Below are 20,106 nucleotides of genomic sequence, written 5' to 3' on the forward strand. Positions count from 1 at the left end.
ATGTCTCTAAATGATAACATTTGACTATTGAATATGCGTTATCTGGCACTAGGCAGAGCTGTATAAAGAACGAGTTAAAAGACAATATCAAGCAGTTATGATGTCGTGATATCATGAATAGTTTTTAAATGATGATATATTGTATTAACTATATCATTGACCAGACACTTTGAGGTGGTACTACTATGGAAGAATAAGAATCACGAAGTTAGGGTTGTTGAGCCCCATTTATTTTAATGTTACTCTATGATCTACTGTTTAAAATGGAATGAGTAAAGAAAAAGAACAGAACGTAGTAGCGTAAATGGGTGTAAGTGAAGACAAGATTTTTTTTTTTAATTTTCATTATTTGTGAAGCTAGTGTAATATACGAATCAATATTGCTTGCAAATTTAATGGAATTCTATTAGAGTGACTTTTTTCAGTCTTGATAAAGCGTTTTCCATGAAACACGTCATCTGATGTCAAAGAATACACAGTGTATCTAGAATTTCAGATTATATAAAAACAAATACATAAAACATAAAAACAAATAGTGACAATATGAAGAAGAGCCAAGATTGTGCTTTTATTTCTTTTCAGAAGTGATGATCACATAATTCTTTTTGAGATGCTTCCCTATGAATTTGTTCAAAATATATGTAAACTGCATAACAGGAGGACAGCTGCTGTAGACGAGTCCACCTTGTATATAGCGACGGACCGATTTATTTCTTAAGAATACCACAGTAATTACATTTAAGGTGACTATCCATAAAATGCAGCTGTTTCTTTTTGTGCTTATATATAAAGACACATCAAGTTCATGTATCCAACAAACATTTCAATGAATGCCCTTCAGCGTGTGGTTGTACGTATCATTACAATATACGTTTTTAAACCTCTGTTTTAGAAACTGGAATGAACAGTGCAATAGCGGGACTCTGCTGCTTCACACACTAAAAGCCAGGTAGGGAGGCCAAGTAATTGTGTGATTTCATTTCTGGAAGGCAAGTACGTCCCAGAGCATGGAAGAGCTATGATCAAGCGTTTACTTTTTTACACGACCCTCTTGGTTCACCTTGAGGAGAGGAGTCTTCACTAAATTCATGTAGTTGAAATCCAAGGATATCTTACTCAGTTCTGCATACACCACTTCCATAATCACGTAGGCTTTCACTGGGAGTAACTCACTGTCTCTAATGCTTGACGAATGCAGTTCCATGTCATACCATGTCTCACACTCAGAAAGTACACCAATAACTCAATATCAGAGTGCCTAAGTGCATACACTCCAAGCTATTAAAGGCAAGTGTACTGGTAACTGGGCTGCTAAAATATGTGTAGTAGAACAAAGAATGTAAAATTTCAGCTTTCTGGTTGAACCCATCATACATAAATTTTAAAAAAAGATTGTCAATAAACATATGTTACCAAATACCCTGTGCCTTAGTCTTAAGTTGTACTTTGGAATTTTGACTGTTTTAATAATAGAAGAAACACCAATGAAAGAATAATATTGCGCATATTACAATATATTCAGCACACTAGGAAAATAATTATGACGATAGTATGATTTTTAAGGAGAGAAAAGATCCAGGCCAGTTGATGGGCTTCACCACCAACAGGAGCACTAGAAAGCATTGAATTCAAAGTGACTTTTTGTTTCTCAACACTTTCCTTCTTAATTGATTTCTCACAGCTACTTTCACTTCTTTATTTCTCAGGCAATAAATTAATGGATTTAGAAGAGGGGTGATAACAGTATTGAAGACACCAATGAATTTGTTGATCTCTGCAGGGTATGCATGAGTTGGCCTTACGTAGATGACGATCACTGTACCATACAAAATCACTACTACAGTAAAGTGAGAAGAACAGGTGGAGAAGGCTTTCTGTCTCCCTTTCTGTGATGGAATCCTCAGGATGGTGAGGACAATAAAGACATAGGATATTATGGTCACTAGTAAGGAAGGGAGAACTATGAAGCAAGCAATGATGAAGACTGCACTCTCCAACTTGCGGGTGTCACTGCATGAGAGTTTTAATACTGGTGATAAATCACAGAAAAAATGATTGACTACAAAGGGACCACAAAAGTGGAGCTGAGATACCAAAATTTCCATAACTAAGATAGAAAGGAAACCAACCAACCAGCAGGTAGCAGTAGCCTGAAGACAAACCCTCCCATTCATGATTGCAGTGTAGCGCAGTGGGTTACAAATGGCAATGTAGCGGTCAACAGCCATCACCCCCAGAAGAAAGAACTCAGTGGAACCCAAAGAAAAGTAGAAATATGCCTGAGCTAAGCAGCCAGGTAAAGAGATGCTATTGTATTGGAGGAAAATAAACAACAACTTTGGTACAATGGCTGAGGTGTAAAAAATCTCCAGGAAGGACAGGTGGGAGAGAAGTAGGTACATTGGTGTGTGAAGATGTTGATCTATCTTTACAAGGGTGATGATGGCGATGTTGGCTGTCAGCGTGAGAACGAAGATGGACAGGAATACAAAGAAGAAGAACATCTGAAGCTTAGCGCCAATGGGAAATCCCAACAACAGCAAATAGATAACATCTGTGTAGTTGTCCATCTTCCTTTTTATCTGCAAAATGTCAAACGTAGCTTTAATTAAAAAAAAATGCTTAGAGTAGGTAACTGTAGAAACAAATGCAAATATCTTGTGCAATACATATATTAATAGCAACAGTTTAGCAAAAATGAAGAACCCATTACTATCATCAAGCTTTCAACCATTGAAGGGAGAAGAAATCCACATCTACATGCTTCATTAGATAGGATTTAATTGTTACCCGTAGCTCTCTTCCTCCTACTTTGTCCTACATCAATGTATCGATGTTAATCACATTGTTCTATGGCGTTTATCCCTGCCTTTAGACTATTTCTGCAATAAGTTTATCCAGATCCCATTCATGTGCGTTGGACCAATTCTCAGCACTAACTTACCGGCTTAGTTTTGTGCCTCAATTCACATTTGGTGTACCCTGCACCTGTTGTTCTGGAAGAACACGATACAGATTGACACAGATGACTTATGAGAGGCAAAGCCTTTTCAATGTAATGGTCTAATCTTGCATGTTCGTCCTTTAGGCAAAATTGACGTGCCTCCTCATAATCAAAGCATCATTACATTTTTTATGTACCCTTCCTGGTCCATAACAAACCCCACTTCCGACACCCCCTTTTTAATCATACCATCACCGTGAAATCTATTAAATCATTGGAATCAGCAGGAGGCAGGTACTTTTAATTCACAGAGACCCCATCACGCTCATCCCTCTTATGATTCACATTGATGAGACTACAACAGTGCTCCCATATATCCTGTCGGTCGTAGCACGCCCTGCTCCGTAGCGGAACGGGAAGAACCCCAATGATGAAGCATGCCACCAAGGGGTAACCCTGGTGTGTGATGGTTTTTCCAACTGAAAAATCTTCCTTTTCCTGTCCATCCTGTGGCATTTTTTTGGCTGCGTCTTTTTTTAGTAATGCTATATAGGCTATAAGGAGGACAGACTCAGCCCAAGAACCTCCTCTCCACCTGGTTTTCTCACATCATGTAACTAGCCATCAAAAATTGTGCAACAAAACATGCCTCTCCATGTGACTTGATGTCTGAAGCATTAAAATGACCTTTGTCGGGGAGGGCTGTGCCCCAATGCAAATCACATATATGCCTACCAATGTTCAACAATTGTGTCTGAGTAGTAGGAGCTATATGACAGGAAAAGACAAGCAGTTAATGATGAAAACCCCAACAATTTCGGAGGTGTGATGCATTTGTCAGAGTCATATAACATAGTTTAGGCCTCTAAAATGGCAGATACCTGACCTACTCCACAGGAAATTGGGAACCACATGTGACCACCGGCTGAAGTCGCCATGGCGGTAGGAGGTTGTAACCGCAACGGACACAGCCATAGGCTGACATTGCTGCCAATGGGGGTTGCAGGCCAATGGCTTGGTCTGCCTGTGGTAACGACCGCGTACATAGCAGATGTGACCGCCATGTTCTGCAAAATCCCTCACTTGACTTTTGACACTGCTGCCAGCAAGACCTCCACTTCCTGAGCTGCTGTGTACCACCTCTGGGAGCAATAATGCCACTTCCAGGTGTGAGGTGACATAAAAGCTATCCCCAGACATTACCTCATGGATGTCATCAATGTGAGGGCAAATGTATTTGAATGCCAGCATGATCAGAGCATACATGTTGTATGTGTCAGTTGTGTGTAATGTGATCTATGTATATGGTGCCACAGACATTTCAAACCACATCAGCCCTTGCGAAATTGCTGTTTGGAAGGCATATATTGACTTACTCTGCCCCTCAGGTTGGCACAAAAACAGCACATGCCAATTGGCTGTTGGCTACATGATGTACTGTCAAGCATGGAAGTGTTGGGAATGGAGTTTCATATAGGTCTGTCTGCTCAGCCTGTGGAGACTGGGGCCTGTCAAAGGTATCTCACTGTATTTGTCCAAGCCTGTACTTGTGTTGAATCACTTTTGCTATATAACTGTAGCACTGTGTCCACTCTCTGTATCCCAGCATATCATGTCATGAGGCCAAATCTTGCCTCAGTGCTAATGTGTATTGAGGTGCTATCCTCTGATAAGAATGCACATGGTATTAGGGAAGAGCTGATGATCTGTGACTGTTGTGAACTAGGCGTTTCTGTCAATGTGTGTTTCAGAGCCTTGACAGACCCCTTGATCCCACAGCCCTGTTGTCACTTTCATACAGGTCACATGTGTCCTGTGTAGGCTCTTTGCATTTCTGACATTGCATAGTGCAAACTGTGTGTTGTTTAATGATAACCCATGATGTGTGACTCGGTTGTCTGGTCAAATTGCATAAAATGTGTAATTCATGCCTATGTTTTTCTGATGGTAATCTATGTATGTGTGTTCTGTGTTGATAATGAGACACACAGAACCACACAACCTGAAGTGGCATGGGTCTGCTTCTGTATTTGCACATGTCCACATATGGATAGGCTAGCCTCTGCCTGTGCCTACCATGCCAATCACTTCATTGTTACCAATGTGTGATGTTAGAGTTTGTACCCTGGCAGAAGCCTGAAGGGGCTGCATGTGAAGGATCATTCTCACAGATTTTGAGTCTTTGGATGCATTCATGGCTGAGGAGTTACCCTTCCAGAAGCCACATAGGTGTGATGTGTCTCATAGTGTTTCTGATCTCTGTCAGATTGCTAGATCATGTCCCACAAGATTTCAGTTGACTTACCTAGTCAGTGCAGGGCCTGAGCTGGGTGGTGGGTAGGGCTTCATATTGGGACATTTTTGTAGTCATCGCCCTGTATTCAATTACTTTTATGTGCCACACATGGGATGTTCTCATTTTGGTATACTGACATGTATGTGACTCAGCCATTTTTTACGGGATTTGATAACATAACTTCTTATCTTGTGTTTTGTATCCAGGCAGGTCAACGGCCATCAGAAGAAAGGGATTTGGAAAGCCATAGCCAAGAAGGTGTGGACCCTGGTGGTCCACAGCTGTCGGAGCGCCCACTGCCGCAAAAGGTGGGAGTACCTGAGATGCTGGGCCCAGAAGATCACGGAGGCCCAGCTGGGTCTGTACTCCCAATGTAGGCAGTGTGCCCATCGGACCATGACTTCTCTAATGGCCCACATTCTGGCTGTGGCCTACCCAGAGCTGGATAGGCATTTGAGGGCAGCACAGCAGCCACAAGAGAGGGAGTACACAGTAAATTCTTGCCTGTCACATCGCCGGGTGATTGAGTGAGATACTAACTGCTCCCCCTGACAATGAGGGACAAGCCATGTGCCACATAGTAAATAAGAGATTGTGTTGGCATGTCACGTGTACCAAACTGGTGTGCCTTGCCTTTTGGAACTGAGGGGAATCCTCAGACCATTTACTCATCAGGGACCACTAATGGATGTGTACAGTGATCATTCATTTACTGATTGTTGTTCCAGTGGGTGTAACGTCTATCCACCAGATGACTCTTACTATATGTTACAGGCCAAAGGTAAGTAGGTTGTGGATCACTGTACTCTGCCATTTGTCTGGTAATATGTGTATGTAGACATCAGTCACCCAGGAGCTAGTTATCTTCAGTGTATGATGCGTGCTGGTGCCTCACTGCAGTGTGTGATGTATAGGTGTCCATCATACACGTGACATGGCTTACACAGCTATTTGTTTGCAGCTGCAGCAAAATACTTTCCCTTGGCAAGTAGGGAGTGTCTATTGACATGAATGTTGTGCCATCACTGTTGCTAACATTCCTTGTGCCTATATGTCAGCATGTGTCCCTTTCAGAAACATTTCTATGCTGTAGTTCATGCATGTTCTACCTATGTTGATGGGATGATGTCTGTATTTTCACACATACATGTACATAGGAAACTGTTAGTGTATAATAAATCTACAATGGGTGTCCGTTTCATATGGTGCCACAGACAGGAGTGTGTCACCATTGTTCATTGTTTGATATATACCTTCATGCGTCATAGTATGTCGTTTGACATGCAGAACTGCAGTAGCTATGAGGGAGATGACAGGTAGGCCCAGACTGTGGAACCACTTTGTGTTCATCAATGCCCTTGATGTTGAATCATATGGAAAAGTGCACTGCACCTGTGTAATGGTTGAGGAGTGTGTCCTGACTGTTGGCATGCATAATGGAGTGAGTTGCAGTGATGTTGGCATCACATGTGTTTGGGTACAGACATTCATTCACCGAGAGACACCAGAATTGGGATGTCCAATATGTGGTTAGTGATGTTGGTGCTCATTGGGCAACAGGATGAGGGCCTTCTAATATTCTTTTAAAGTTCTGTGTCTCTCTAGCATGCAAAGGATAGATGTCTATATTGTAATGCGTGTCAGGCATTAGTGGTGGCCATCCTGGGTTTTGCTAATTTGTTGTTTTGTTTATTCTGGGAACATTTTTCTATGACAAAATTGAACCTGACGTCAACAGTGTTCCTTTCGATGCCACATATGAGACCTATCTGAGCTACATTGATACTACCTTCTTCAATCTATTGTGACAGATGTCACTTAGTGAAGTATACATTGTTGAAATGTTTCCTGTGTAACATGGCTATTTCCATGTCACATACTCCAGGATATAGAACATTTGGGATCCATATAGCAGGATTTCAAGGCCTCCTTTCTAATTGTTGGTTCATTATGTATGTCCCAAATAGATGTGTGGATGACCTTGTGTAGGATATGTGGGACTGGAATTTACAATGGGAACATGTTGTTTGCCATTAGTTGACTGAGGTCTGCTACATGTGGGACAGCTTTTGGGATGAAGAGGACTCCTAGTTGTTGTATGGTTAGTGTGGTTCCAAGACTTCACCCATGCAATTGTATTTGTCTGAGGTCCTGATTTTACTCTGGACCACTGTAGTAAATCCATATGGCATGCATGCATATGTCATGGCACATGTATGCACCACTTAGATGAGTAGTTTTGCTGGGGCATACTAGAACTGATGGTATTGTTAGTCAATTTGAGTTGTGGTTCAGGTGTTATCATGGACATGTGATTACCATATACCTGTTTGACCTTGCAGCATCAGCCAGAAAAGCAGAGGAGACAGGGCTGAGCCAAGTGGGGATGTATCTCGCTATAAGACCTCGGGTCAAGAGACAACTGACATGGAAGAACCCAGTAGCCTGGAGGGTGAGGATAGTGCCATGGGGGAGTCCGGATCTGCATCATCATCATCATTTCCTCGGATTCCTCTTCCAGTGGCAACTCCCTAGTTGTGGCGGACCCATCAGGGCATTCCCCAGCACCATCTTTGTCCGCCACCGCATTCTATCACCACTCTGCCTGTTGCTGTCCACCCAGATGGCCATGCCCACTCACCCAAGAGGGTGGGCATCTCCTTCACCGCATGCACCTCCAACCCAGCCTCTGTTACCTCTGCTGCCCTCAGTGAGGAGGCTATTGACTTCCTGAGAAGTCACTCTGTGGGTGTCAGTCAGTCTTTGTGAATGCCATCCAGGGACTGGCAACCCAACTGCAACAAAGAAACACATTCCTGGAAGGTATTCATGGTGCAGTTGATGGCCTACAGAGATCTTTTCAGGCTCTGGCCTCCACAAGGATGGCAGCCAGTCACACTCCACCTCCCGTCCTCCTCCACCTCCCTCTTCCCACTCCAAATCCCCCATTCTCCTACCTACCCAAAGCACACAAACAGATCTGTAAACATCCACCTCAACAGACAAACGGAGCGCACAAAAGCACCACAAGACACACTGCCACACACACAAACAACATCCAAATACAGACACAACAGTCACAACTTCCCCTGACACCCTCACCACCCCCAGCATCACACACATGACATCAAGCATACCTGCAGACACCACCACAACACTCACTGACACAGTCATCACACCCATTCTACCTGCAGATACCACCCCAGCAGACCCACAGACATCCCGACCCACAGGAACCACAGCTACAAACACTCATACGCCCACCACATCCACCATACCTGCACTCACTTCCGCAACAGACACCCACCCACTCACCATGGCATCCCCCAGCACCTCCACCTCCCTACGCCCAAGATACATAAATACCCTTACTCACCCATCCAACAGACACACACAAGCATATATGCCATAATCTCGCACCCACAACATCCACACCTACACATCAGACAACCACTCCCTCAACCTCCAAATCCATACTCCCTTCTGATGACCGTCCTCATGTGACTAAGAAACTGTTCCTCTGTGAGCTTGACCTTAACCCGTTCCCCCCCCAGAAGGACTCCACCAAGCTCCAATGTCATCCCTTCCACCTCCAAGACCTTCCCTGCCCACCCTGCAAGCACCCATAACCCTCCTCCATCAAGAAGAAGCCCACCCCTCCCAAGAAGAATCCCACCCCTCCCAAGAAGACCACCCCTTCCAAGCCCAAACTCCCCCTCCTAAATCTGATCCCTTCCTCCCGGAAAATCCCTCAGGTGCCTGCCTACCCCCTTGATGCCCCTTCCTGTGGAAGTTCCATGGCAGTTGCGAGTCAGGTTTAGGCACAACATTGTGCTGTAGCTGAACAATTGTGGACTGGCTAGTGGCCTTTGAACTTCAAAATGTTTCCAACTTAATAAACCCAACCTACTTGTTTTTTCAGTACACACTTGTCCTACATTCCTTTAACACCATTCTGTTGTTCCTGAATAATTTGTATTGTGTGCCTGCAGTTGTGTGTTTGACCGTGCTTGCTGCTCCATGTGCTGCTGTTTGCAGTATGTGAGTTTGTGGGCAGTGGTGTTGTCCCCCGAGAGAAGGGTATATGTTATGTGTATAGGTGTGTGTGTGTGTAAATGCAATATTGATGTCATGACATTGTGTAGTATTTGGTATGGTAAGTATTTATTTTTGTGCAATGTGGGCATATATAGTTTTAGAGTGTCAACTTGAGTTTTGTTTGTGTAGACATGGAGTGTGTTAAGTTGTGCTTGCGGTGTTTGAATTTGCCTGCATATGTGTCCATTTAGGTGTGTGTCCCTTGTGGCTAGTTCCTGTAGGCGTATGTCTCATGCAATAGGAGTTGTATGTGCTTGGATGACTTGCCCTTTCCCATTGTGCAGATGTGCATGACAATTGGGTTTAGCATTGTTTGTCCTTGGGACCCAGGTCATTTCCTGTGTACATGATATTTGAGGGACCTGTTTGTGGTGATGTATGTCCCAGGGCAGTCCCTTTCCATGGGTATACGAGATGCCCCCCACCCATTTGTGCAGGTATAGTTGTCATGTTTTCTTTGTCTATTTGTCTCTCAGTGTTTAGTGAATGCCATTGCTCATCCATTGTGCTGTGATGTGTGTGTCCATTGCAAAGCTTCATGGTGGTGTTGTTTGTGTTCCATGCCACTTCAATATATATGTGTGTTGTATGTGTGAACAGTCCCTGGCCAGTGGTGTGACAATGTTGTGCAGACTTCACAGTCCCTGTGCCTGAACTACGTGGTAGTGTGTATTTGTATAGTGTTGAGGTGCAGTTTGTGTGTGCTGCCTAAAGGGGGCGTATCGTGACTGTGTGCATGTCTGTGTTGATGTATGTTTGTGGGTGGTGTGGGTTGAAACGTGTACCTGCTGCCCATGGTGTGTCCCCCATGATGTGTAAGCAGGTGCAACATGCTTTTTCAAAGGTTAATGATACAGTTATGTGTGTGTACTTACTGTTGCTGGCATCCATGGTAGTGTAAATTTCGTTGTCTTTGGATGAGCGGGGCAGTGGACTGATGTTTGTAAAGGGCTCCATGGTGGCACCTGACATGTAAGTATGCCTGCAGGTGAGTGTCTCCCTTTATAATGCCTATTTCCGCCTTCTGATACATGATGGTTGGACCACCACTGTCACGTTGGTGGTGAGCAACCTCGTAATCAATCCGGTGGCAAAACAGGATGTGCAGGTATGTTTGTGTTTCCTCGTGACCGTGGCAGTCTGTCCTATCTGGCGGTGCCAGCAGACCCCTGGTGGTCTTCTGTTGGTACGACCTCTATACTCGTAATACGGCGATCCAGCCACCAGGTTGATGGCCGTCGGACCGTAATCAGGCCCTATGTGTCTAACCCCAACCCTTTACCAATGCTTCATATATTTCTTCTGTGCATGGTGTTCAGTGGAGTGAGGAGGGTCTACTCATGCTCTGCTCCATTATCACTGTACAAGATATCTAAACAATGTTTCTGGTTCAAAATGTGCATACAAAGACTTACTGTTACTTTCCTTTCTTCTTTCTATAGGGTGGAAGGCAGAAGGTTATCTGCCTCGTAGCTATGTAGCTATCTCTTCTGAGTCTGCATCCACAAACAACGTCTGCACCAATGATGAACTTCTCCTTCTGTGTCTTGTTAGCATAAGTTAGAAAAACACAACAATCCAAACACACATGTATTAGCTTCAAACATAAAACAAGTCACCCTGCTTTCTTAATGCAAAGATGTGTTGCATGCACCCTGTCCTGTATTGCATCGATACTAAAAACACATAAAAAGCCTTCCCATACACTTCAACAGCATCCGCTGACATTTTTTTCATTTCTATTTCTGGTCACGTTTGGCTGGTTTGATTTGCTTCAATGTCTTTAGTCTTCAAACTATCTGTCTTCTTTTCCCTCCTTTCGCATGTTGTTAGTGTTTTTTTATTTCTACCAATTAACCCTAATATTATGTGCTTATGATCTATAATTCAGGGGCATTTCGTTTTTGGCAGGCTCCTTCTGTCTACAGTGCTAAAAGTCGTACAAATCCTTATTATATTTTATTCTTAATCTTTTGAATGTTGGCCTTTGAGTGGCACAATGCCTTCATTAAGTGACATCATATGTCTCTGTGACGCCTTCAGTGCTCTATTTGCACACAATTTTTAACTGTCCCAATTTGGAAAACCCTCTTCCCCACTCATCTACTCCGTGGATCAGGACCAACGACCTGTTTCAAGGGGCTCGTAGTATCTTGTTAACTTATTCATTTTCATTTTGTTTTTCTATTTTATTGTTCACACTATTATAGCTCTTTTTCATTAGTCCTGCAGTAGAGTCTAGTTTATGGCTATGCGTTTTTAAAACAAAAAAAACTTGCCAGTGAGCCCTGTGGCGTACAGGCCTTGCTCATGCCTCACATCCCTCGTAGACTATTTACTACGTTTGTAGTAAACAGATGATGGAGGAGACGTACTTATACTTTCGCCCAAACCAGTATGTACAAATTGCATATAATATAAAGTGAGGTGCAGAAAGGAGGCTTTCTGTGTTTGTAAAAAGATTAATCTAGTGTGAGTACAGTTTTGTAATGACATTTGCATGCTAAGAGTCCAATTTCTAAGGAATAAAACGCTTTTGACACCTTCCTGAACCAGTGCTTAATTTGAGCCGGTGGTTTCCTGTGCGAGGCACCGGTACTTGTTTTTGAGGGCCAAAATAAATTTTTCTTCCTCAAGCATTTACTGCGAGCGAAAGACATATGGGAACGACGGAGAAAGAGAAGATCGAAAAAGTGTCACAAAGGGAAAAAAGCAGCTTGCATCCCATTAAGTTTTTTTCCGTACATTTTTAGACTATTTGTAGTGTGTTATTTGAAGTGTGCACAACACATTATCCATGCCGATAATACAGCTACGTAGTCTTGTTTGATATATTTTCCCTATTTTGAAAGACCCTGAAAGCTCTATTCAGGATTCAGATGCAGCTAAAGTTATATCTACTGCTCCGTTACCAATCAAGAATTTAAGTCAGCCTGTGCTGACCACCCAGCTGCTGACTATAAGTCCTCCGAGGGATACAAGTAGACTACAGTGGCTGATTGTCCGAATCTGTTTTGCTTATGGCTATGGATGGTTTGGTAGTTAACTTCAGATCTGAGCAAGCCAGACAAGTAGCTTTGTTCTCAATATGATGTAATCCTAAGGACTGTACATCTTGCTTCTCAGGTTGAAATCATGGCAGAGTCCTAGGACCCTCAGCTTTGTGAGTGTGGGTTCCCTGGGGTTCCTGTATGAAATCTGAGCTTTGCATTTTTATGCAATGTTGGAAAATGGGTTATTGGTAGGGCAGGTAGGTACCTACACCTAGCAACAAGCCACAAACCTCCACAAAAGTACAGTTAGGTCTCAGTAAATTAATCCCAGCTCTACCCTTGGTAGCTTAGCATCGAGCGTCAAGGCTTAACTTAGGAGACAAAGTGTAAAGCATTCAAATATCACAAAACAGTAATTAAATAAAACACAGGAAACAGTTTAAAAATCCAAAACCAATTTATAAAAATAGCTTATATTTTTATCTTTAAAATGACACAAAAACGATTAAAATCGGTTCAGGGGAACCGGAGATATGAATTTTTAAAGTATTATTATTTTCTAGCGCATAGAAACAAAAAGCGCCAATCGGGTCATCTGGTTGCACCAGGACCGGGACAAAGTCAAACTTTCAGGCCGACCGCGATGGAGCCCTGCTCGGATACAGGTCGCGGGAAGCCTCGGTTAAAAAGTTACCTTCTGACTTAGTCTTTATTTTGAAGTTTTTCTTCACCGGGACGAACCTGCCAGTTGGATCCGACCTCCTGGAGCCCTTGTCCGGATACGCGAAGTCGGTTTCCTCGGTGGTGATTTCTACCTTCGGACTCAGTCGTTTTTTCGAGATGAAAATCCTTCGACCGGGGTAAACCTGGATCTTGATCCGACGTCCGTGGAGCCCTTCTCGGATACGATGGCTGGAAGGTCCCGGTCAACTTTTTACGTTCGGACTTAGTCTTTTTTTCGGATGTTTTTCTTGACCGGGACGAACCACGAAGTCAGGCCGGGTCGCGGTTGAGGCAAGCCGGCTAGAATTTCCGCGTCGAGTCGGTCACTTTATGGAGCTTTTTTCTAAAATTTCTCCAATCTTTTCCAAACTTCTGGGGCTTCATCCAGATGTTCTTTTAAGGTTCTTTTGGGGTCCACAGCTCACCCCAAGGGTCCAGAAGTTCTGTGATGGTCCTTGGGAAGTGCGGACTTCAACTCCCAGAATACACCTGGCGCAAACTCCTTTTTGGCCACTGGACAGTGGTCAGCTGGTCACTCTTTCAGGAGTTGGTGCAGGGGACTCTGGTTAGCAATTTTTCACCTGTAGCAAACAGGGAGTCCCTCCTTGAACCAGTGGAAGCCAGGCAAAGTCCTTCTTGTGGTGAAGCCCAAGTGTGCAGCTGGTGCAGTCTTTCTGAGTGCAGGGTCCAGGTGCAGGCCAGGGGTCCAGCAGGGCAGTCCTTCTTCTTCTTGTAGTTCTTTCTTCTTGAAATTTGGTGGGGATCTGAGGCGTGGGTGCAGGTCTGCCAGTTTTATCCTTGCTCCTGGGTGAAAAGCAGGGGGGCCCTGGTCCTCCAATCAGGGACAGGGTCGTCCCCCTGTGATGACCACTTCCTGGGAAGTGTGGCAAAAATCCATCCCAGAAGGCAATAGTCTCTAAAAATCCAAAATGGATGAATCTGATTTTTGGAGGAGAGATCTGGCTGAGCCCACCCACTGGTGTGGCTAAAAATCATAAACACACCCCTCTCCTGCCCTCTCCTAATCTAATCAAGGGGGCACCTAGCTGTCTGGGGTTGCAGGATGTGGGGGTGTTGCTGGGTGCTCCAGATGTCCTTCTCTGCCTTTGAAGACCAGTTTGGCAGCCCTCCCCTTCCTGCTTCCCCATCTGCTGAGGGGAGATTCTCTCCCCCAAGCACATTCCTTTGTGTGAAGTCAGGCCACTTCACACCTCATTAAAGTAGCCTGGCAGAAGCTGCTGCAGGCTGGCCAATCAGAGCACAGGAGCAAAAACAATGCAGAGCTGAAATTGGCAACTTTTTAGGTAAAGTCTAAACTTTTTACCTGCACTAGTTATATTAAATCCAACAACTGGAAGTTGTGGGATTTATTATAACAATCAATTTGATACCAAATTCTTGGTATGTAACATTTAAGGAGACTTTAAAATTTAAAATAAAGTCTGCCCATTCTAGCCTATGAAGGCCATTTACTTCAATGAGGGAAAAACGAATTTGGCTGTTTTTACCTCACCAGGGCTTATAAATCTATTTTTATAAAGTCCCTGCTTATAGTTACATGGCACCCAGCCCTAGGGGCACATAGGGCACACCTTAGGGGTGACTTATATGTCAAAATAAGGTAGTTTAAGACTTTGGAAGTACCTTTAATTCCAAAGTTGAATTTGCATATAACTTTAATTTAAAAGCAGCCAGCAAGGCAGGCTTGCTTTTAAAATGACACTGGGCACCTCAGCAATGCACCTAGGTGTGCACCACCTATGCTGTGGTCCCTAAACCTACATGCCCTACCATATACTAGGGACTTATAGGTAGGTTAACTTAGCCAATTATAATTAGCCTAATTTGCATATCCATTTTACACAGAGCACAGGCCCTGGGACTGGTTAGCAGTACCCAGGGCACCATCAGAGTCAGGAAAACACCAGCATAAAGTGGAAAATGGGGGCAAAAAGTTATGGGGCCCTTGCAATCAGCCCCAGTTTCTCACACAACCCCCCCCCAGCCCACACGCCCAGGAGACTCAGCCCAACCCTGGGAGAGTCTTCCTGGCTTGTTAGGCGAGGAAGACAGTGAAGAAAACTGGCTGTCCCTTTGCAGGGCCTACTCTGCCTTATATCCTCCTGTCAGGGTCACTCCCTCTGGGTAGTGAAGCCATCCCAACAGTAAAAGGACCCAAGTCAAACTGAAACTTCCCTCTAGGGGGGTCTTCCTCCTCTCTCTCTGCCAACTTGGGTAGTGAGGTGCCCACCTCCCCTACTCCAAACTTTGCTAGGGCAACACCTAGCTTACCCAAAGAGGTCACCCAACACTTGAGCAACCCCACCATGACCAATAGGGTCAGGGGGCCTACTTTGCTATTGGCCCTGGGGTCTGCCTCCCAGGCCAAGTACAGTGCTGCCAGGAAGGCTAGCACCCAGCAGAGGCTACTGACAGCTGTCAGTACCCAGAACCACACCCTAAGCTCTCCACTGATAGGTGGCTGAGCTGCTTTAGGGGCATCTTTGGGGTCCTGGCACCCCTCTTGCTGTCTTGAGTGGGGGGCTACCACCTCCTGTGGCAGACACCCTCCTTCCACTCTCCCTTCTGTCAGTGCAGGGGCAACACCTTGCATCTGGACAGCTGCCTGACTACTCAGGACTTCCTTGGGGTCAGGTGAGGCCTCACCAGTGCCAACTCTGGGCTCCCCCCCTACTGGGGCAGAAGGCCTTTGGCTCCCTGGAACTCTCTTTAAGAGTGGCCTACCCTTCCTTTTCTTCTTTCCTTTTCTTGGGGACCCCTGTCTCCTAACTGTAGGGACTGACTCCCCAGGACTTTGGGTTGGGGGGGCGCCCTGGGCGACCACCCCATCTGTGACCAGACTCACCTCTGGGAGGTCATTGCCCAGGATACAATCTAGGGGAAGGTCAGCACTGACTACCACCCTAATCCAGTCAAGGATACCCTCCCTCTCTAGGGGCACTATGGCTACAGGTTTGGAGGTGACCTCCCCTGTGGCTATCCTGACTTTCTTTGTCTTTCCTGGGACATACATGTCTGGGGTCACTAACCGGTCACTCACTACAGTGTGACTGGCACAGGTGTCTCTCAGGCCAGTGGTAGGGATCCCATTCACTTGAATGTGGTGGAAGTGCCTACTCCCACCCTCAGGGATCACCAGCTTACCATCTGGTCCTGTCTCCCAGCACAATGCTAGGAGGACTTCATCATCTGAGGAATCCTCCTCTATGGCTACACTGGACAGCCCAGTGCTAACCACCTTCTTTGGACAGGCTGCATCTCCTCTGAAGTGACCTGTCTGCTGACAGTCAAAGCAAGCCCTACTGTCCAAGAGCTTTTTTAACCCTGGGTCTCCCTGTCTCTGCATGTCAGAGTGGGAGTGGGATTTACTCTCCTCCTTCTTAGGGTTCTGGGGTACAGAGGGAGTCTCTGTGGTGGGCTTACCACCTCCCTCCTTAGGTTTTTGGGGACCTGTCCCCCCCTTCTTGGAGTCTCCCCCCTGGGACTTGACAACCACCCTGGTTCTCAACCACTCATCAGCTGCCTCCCCTAGCTCTCTAGGGTTGGTCAGCTTAGAGTCCACTAGATGCTGGCGTAACCTTTCTTGGATACAATTGGTCAAGATGTGCTCTCTCATGATCAGATTGTATAACCCCTCATAAGTATTTACTTTGTTGCCAATAATCCAGCCCTCTAGTGCCTTTAGTGAGGTGTCCACAAAGTCAACCCAAGACTGGGTACTGACCTTCTGGGTGTCCCTGAACTTCATTCTATATTGCTCTGGGGTCAGACCAAACTTCTTGACTAAGCACCTCTTCATACTAGGGTATGAATCTGCCTCCTCCCCCCTTAAGGTCAGAAGCCTATCCCTCCCTGAGTTGGGGACCAACTCCCACAAAAGGGAACCCCAGTATTGAGGCTTAACCCTTCTCATTTGGAGTGCCCTCTCAAAGGCCCCTAGCCACTTATCTATGTCATCCCCCTCTACATAAGCAGGAACTACCCCCTTGGGTAATCTGGGGCAAACTCCCCCACCCATGGACACCTCAGCTTCTTTATCGCTGCTTCCATCTCTTTTTTCTTTGTATGCCCACTTTTTCTTCTCTAGGGCCAGCTTCTCTGCTTCCAAAGCTATGTAGGCTAGCTGGGCTTCCAGCTCTCTTTCCCTGATGGATGGGTTCTCTCCTCCTGAAAGGACCCTCTTCCTACCACTAGCTTTGGGTCTGCCCCTAGTGACTGTGTCCAGTGAGGACCGTTCCTCCTCTTCCTCACTTGGGGTCTGATGCCTTTCCTCCCCTGAGTGGTTAGAGTTAGCATCATCCTCTTTTGGTTCCTCCTCTGGAGCTTCCTCTGTCTCTACCTCTTGGGCCTCAGCCCATGCTGTCAGGGATTTAATCAGGATTTCCTTCCTGAGATTAGTGGTTGCAGGCAACCCCCTCTCAATACACAACCCCCTAAGCTGGACTACTGTCAGTGTGGGTAGGCTAGCCAGATCAAGCTCCATGGTTCCCTAGTTTTGTGTCAACAAAAACTTTTTGCAAAAATTGGAAACAAGAATTTAGAAAAATTACAAAAATTCAATAATTGAAATTAATCCAAATTAATTTAAAAAAAAATTAAAATTAAAAATTAAAAACAATTTTTGCACTAGGACAATTTAAAGGATTTTTAATTTGTTTTATCTAAAACTGTAACGTGATATTGAACACAAGTACAGGATCCCGTCGCTGCTTCCAATTATGTTGGAAAATGGGTTATTGGTAGGGCAGGTAGGTACCTACACCTAGCAACAAGCCACAAACCTCCACAAAAGTACAGTTAGGTCTCAGTAAATTAATCCCAGCTCTACCCTTGGTAGCTTAGCATCGAGCGTCAAGGCTTAACTTAGGAGACAAAGTGTAAAGCATTCAAATATCCCAAAACAGTAATTAAATAAAACACAGGAAACAGTTTAAAAATCCAAAACCAATTTATAAAAATAGCTTATATTTTTATCTTTAAAATGACACAAAAACGATTAAAATCGGTTCAGGGGAACCGGAGATATGAATTTTTAAAGTATTATTATTTTCTAGCGCATAGAAACAAAAAGCGCCAATCGGGTCATCTGGTTGCACCAGGACCGGGACAAAGTCAAACTTTCAGGCCGACCGCGATGGAGCCCTGCTCGGATACAGGTCGCGGGAAGCCTCGGTTAAAAAGTTACCTTCTGATTTAGTCTTTATTTTGAAGTTTTTCTTCACCGGGACGAACCTGCCAGTTGGATCCGACCTCCTGGAGCCCTTGTCCGGATACGCGAAGTCGGTTTCCTCGGTGGTGATTTCTACCTTCGGACTTAGTCGTTTTTTCGAGATGAAAATCCTTCGACCGGGGTAAACCTGGATCTTGATCCGACGTCCGTGGAGCCCTTCTCTGATACGATGGCTGGAAGGTCCCGGTCAACTTTTTACGTTCGGACTTAGTCTTTTTTTCGGATGTTTTTCTTGACCGGGACGAACAACGAAGTCAGGCCGGGTCGCGGTTGAGGCAAGCCGGCTAGAATTTCCGCGTCGAGTCGGTCACTTTATGGAGCTTTTTTCTAAAATTTCTCCAATCTTTTCCAAACTTCTGGGGCTTCACCCAGATGTTCTTTTAAGGTTCTTTTGGGGTCCACAGCTCACCCCAAGGGTCCAGAAGTTCTGTGATGGTCCTTGGGAAGTGCGGACTTCAACTCCCAGAATACACCTGGCGCAAACTCCTTTTTGGCCACTGGACAGTGGTCAGCTGGTCACTCTTTCAGGAGTTGGTGCAGGGGACTCTGGTTAGCAATTTTTCACCTGTAGCAAACAGGGAGTCCCTCCTTGAACCAGTGGAAGCCAGGCAAAGTCCTTCTTGTGGTGAAGCCCAAGTGTGCAGCTGGTGCAGTCTTTCTGAGTGCAGGGTCCAGGTGCAGGCCAGGGGTCCAGCAGGGCAGTCCTTCTTCTTCTTGTAGTTCTTTCTTCTTGAAATTTGGTGGGGATCTGAGGCGTGGGTGCAGGTCTGCCAGTTTTATCCTTGCTCCTGGGTGAAAAGCAGGGGGGCCCTGGTCCTCCAATCAGGGACAGGGTCGTCCCCCTGTGATGACCACTTCCTGGGAAGTGTGGCAAAAATCCATCCCAGAAGGCAATAGTCTCTAAAAATCCATAATGGATGAATCTGATTTTTGGAGGAGAGATCTGGCTGAGCCCACCCACTGGTGTGGCTAAAAATCATAAACACACCCCTCTCCTGCCCTCTCCTAATCTAATCAAGGGGGCACCTAGCTGTCTGGGGTTGCAGGATGTGGGGGTGTTGCTGGGTGCTCCAGATGTCCTTCTCTGCCTTTGAAGACCAGTTTGGCAGCCCTCCCCCTTCCTGCTTCCCCATCTGCTGAGGGGAGATTCTCTCCCCCAAGCACATTCCTTTGTGTGAAGTCAGGCCACTTCACACCTCATTAAAGTAGCCTGGCAGAAGCTGCTGCAGGCTGGCCAATCAGAGCACAGGAGCAAAAACAATGCAGAGCTGAAATTGGCAACTTTTTAGGTAAAGTCTAAACTTTTTACCTGCACTAGTTATATTAAATCCAACAACTGGAAGTTGTGGGATTTATTATAACAATCAATTTGATACCAAATTCTTGGTATGTAACATTTAAGGAGACTTTAAAATTTAAAATAAAGTCTGCCCATTCTAGCCTATGAAGGCCATTTACTTCAATGAGGGAAAAACGAATTTGGCTGTTTTTACCTCACCAGGGCTTATAAATCTATTTTTATAAAGTCCCTGCTTATAGTTACATGGCACCCAGCCCTAGGGGCACATAGGGCACACCTTAGGGGTGTCTTATATGTAAAAATAAGGTAGTTTAAGACTTTGGAAGTACCTTTAATTCCAAAGTCGAATTTGCATATAACTTTAATTTAAAAGCAGCCAGCAAGGCAGGCTTGCTTTTAAAATGACACTGGGCACCTCAGCAATGCACCTAGGTGTGCACCACCTATGCTGTGGTCCCTAAACCTACATGCCCTACCATATACTAGGGACTTATAGGTAGG

General features: G+C 45.1%; 1 protein-coding gene across 1 annotated transcript; it reads right to left on the reverse strand.

Annotated features, from left to right (window-relative positions):
• Window positions 1–1,566: 1,566 nt before the first annotated feature.
• On the reverse strand, window positions 1,567–2,576 carry LOC138302022 (olfactory receptor 6F1-like). Its single transcript, XM_069242440.1, has one exon. The coding sequence runs from the start codon at window positions 2,568–2,570 to the stop codon at window positions 1,629–1,631; it is 942 nt and encodes a 313-aa protein (XP_069098541.1). The 5' UTR covers window positions 2,571–2,576; the 3' UTR covers window positions 1,567–1,628.
• Window positions 2,577–20,106: the final 17,530 nt, after the last annotated feature.

The sequence above is a fragment of the Pleurodeles waltl genome, chromosome 6, assembly GCF_031143425.1.
Source record: "Pleurodeles waltl isolate 20211129_DDA chromosome 6, aPleWal1.hap1.20221129, whole genome shotgun sequence".
Lineage (NCBI taxonomy): Eukaryota > Metazoa > Chordata > Amphibia > Caudata > Salamandridae > Pleurodeles > Pleurodeles waltl.